The 2,776-nt window shown below is 31.8% G+C and overlaps 1 protein-coding gene across 1 annotated transcript in view; it reads right to left on the reverse strand.

Annotated features, from left to right (window-relative positions):
• LOC111088614 (kinesin-like protein KIF14) overlaps positions 1–2,358 on the reverse strand; it is a gene marked incomplete at its 5' end in the record, with an annotated part of 13,213 nt that extends 10,855 nt beyond the window's left edge. Inside the window, 4 exons of the mRNA XM_022399256.1 lie at positions 347–454; positions 656–693; positions 1,172–1,274; positions 2,174–2,358. Of these exons, the coding sequence (XP_022254964.1) occupies positions 347–454; positions 656–693; positions 1,172–1,274; positions 2,174–2,358 (434 nt within the window). The remainder of the gene's footprint in view (positions 1–346; positions 455–655; positions 694–1,171; positions 1,275–2,173) is intronic.
• Positions 2,359–2,776: the final 418 nt, after the last annotated feature.

Below are 2,776 nucleotides of genomic sequence, written 5' to 3' on the forward strand. Positions count from 1 at the left end.
GATCAACAATCAACTCATACGACTCCTAACTAAGATAAACAATCTAACCATATGACTTATAATTAAGGTAAACAATCTAACATATGACTCCTAACTACGATCAACAATCAACCCACACAACTCCTAACTAAGATCAACAATCAACCCATACAACTCCTAACTACGATCAACAATCTAACCATACGACTCCTAACTAAGATAAACAATCTAACCATACGACTCCTAACTAAGATAAACAATCTAACCACACGACTTGCAGTATAATCAAACTTTCAATATACATGGAATGGAAGAAACAGATACACCTTTCTTTCAAAACTAAAACAAGGAAACATCTTTCTTTTACCTTGCTTCTTGTGCTTGTAACAGCTCATCACGAGCAAACAAGTAATCCTTCACTGGTTCCTCGGAAGATACACCTTTAAATATCACTGATTGGCATGGGTTATTGAGTCTGTACCAAAACACAATAAACATATTTTATGAGGAAGCATGATAACAGTCAGCAAAAATACGAAATTGAATAATTAATAGCCATTGGAGCCTTGACAGCCGTAAAACTTTGTAAACAATTCAGGGTGTTTATTTAATCTAAACGTGTAGGCAGCTATCTTCAGAACCAGAACTACAGAAAATAATATAACTTTACACTTACCTAAAGAAGTGTACACCACCAACGACAAGACGATCCCCCTGTAATTAGAAACAAAACCCATTACGAATTATATATTAGTATTCAGTGTTGTGACTCTACGCTATCAGTTAACAGCATTTAGTTTAAACAAGTATTAAACCATTTTCTAATGAAACTTCATTCTTAGTCATAAAATATAAACAAAAAGGAAAAATTGTAACAATTATATTCTTATCTACAATTAAAAGAAATACAAGGTCAGAAGATGGTGGTGAAAGAACACCAAATTATATAGTCTTTTTAGGGCTAGTCTCTATTATTAATAAATAATTTATTGTACAACTATTTTAACTTGTATTCCTTTTAAATGTATGTGAACATATATATATATAAACACACACACATACAAGTGCTGTTATAATTAATTTATTTATTTTTATTCTTCCCATTTTGAACACCATTAGTTTACAAAAGTCTGCAATAAAACTAAAATTTTCTGAAATATCCACAGAAGAGAAAGATAAAATAAATACTTACGTGCTGTAATACTGTTGATTCTATGACTTCTTGCCCATTTACATAAACAGGAGCATTTGGCATTGGAATTACTTTGACTTTTCCTTCATTATTTTCCAAAGTGCTGAAAAAAAAACGGTTGTTCGTTTCCGATTTACTCTCACGGTAATAACACAAGTACAAACATCATTTAGAAAAAAAACTATAGCAACTTCAGTTGCAAATAGTATAAAATATTCCATACTTTACCATTCCAGGTTACTAAAGAAGCAACAATAGAAATGCTTTGAGATTAGCACATTTTTTTAAAGTTACAAAAAATCCTCATATTATTTGAAAGGGCCATATATTTAATCTTTGGTATCAAGTTTTATTAAAACACACAAAATTACCATAAATCACAATAAAAAAAACTAACATCACACACGCACATATGATTACTATGTCCTTGGGGGTATCCTTTAAGAAATGTTATTTGGCAATTAGAACATGAAACCTGTATCACCTACCCTAAAGACTGAAGATGTAAGAAAAGATGTCTATATAAAAAAATTAACTTCCATCAAAGTTGGCTAATTTCAAAGTTATCAATCAAAAAGAAACACTTTGATCTTGACCCTCTAACCTCCACGAGTTAACTAATCTAGAGCTTTGTAATTAATACCTGTTGTATAAGTTTGGTCAAAATCCGTCTATCTAATATTGAGATGACCCATCCACAAAAACTGCTTGGGATGGATAGACACGGTCAAACAAATATGCTCCGTTCTGATTAGCAGTGGAGTCTTAAGAACTAAGCTTATGCCTTGGCACTGATAAAGTTTTATCACAATCAACATGCTTGATAGTTAAACTTAATAAAAAAAACTCCAATTATTATGTTCAGAAACTCAATGAATGTATAAATTAGGTCTTACTTTAAAAAATTAATTTCTAGTGTCCAACGTATGTGTATAGATCAACATATATCAATCTATGTACAGATGTGCGTGCGTGTATATTATAACGAGAGACACAGCTCACCAATGTTCCCTGCTAAGTAGACTTCCATGCAGTTGAATCTCGACATCACTGGAGTTGTCCTTCCTACCGAGGCGAGTCCGCCCAGGGTGAAGAAGATATAACAGAGTTTCTGACAACTGAGGGTCCTCATTTAAATTCACCAAACAAGGACTTTTCCCATCAACCTTCAAGGCAATTCCTTCTCTCTGCACATAAAAAGTTAAGCTATAAGGTTTTAAATATTAGAACCAGAATGTCAATAAGAATTTTGTTTTTAAAGAACTTTATTAAATTCCCTGGATACAACCATATTATGAATGTGTTTAATCCTCTTGCTCTAAGCATACAACAGAAAGGACTATAATATTTATTTAGAAGTAGTTACATGGACAGACAACAGATAGGACTATAATATTTATTTAGAAGTAGTTACATGGACAGACAACAGATAGGACTATAATATTTATTTAGAAGTAGTTACATGGACAGACAACAGATAGGACTATAATATTTATTTAGATGTAGTTACATGGACAGACAACAGATAGGGCTATTATATTTATTTAGAAGTAGTTACATGGACAGACAACAGATAGGACTATAATATTTATTTAGATGTAGTTA

The sequence above is a fragment of the Limulus polyphemus genome, unplaced genomic scaffold (genome assembly GCF_000517525.1).
Source record: "Limulus polyphemus unplaced genomic scaffold, Limulus_polyphemus-2.1.2 Scaffold4125, whole genome shotgun sequence".
NCBI classification, from domain to species: domain Eukaryota; kingdom Metazoa; phylum Arthropoda; class Merostomata; order Xiphosura; family Limulidae; genus Limulus; species Limulus polyphemus.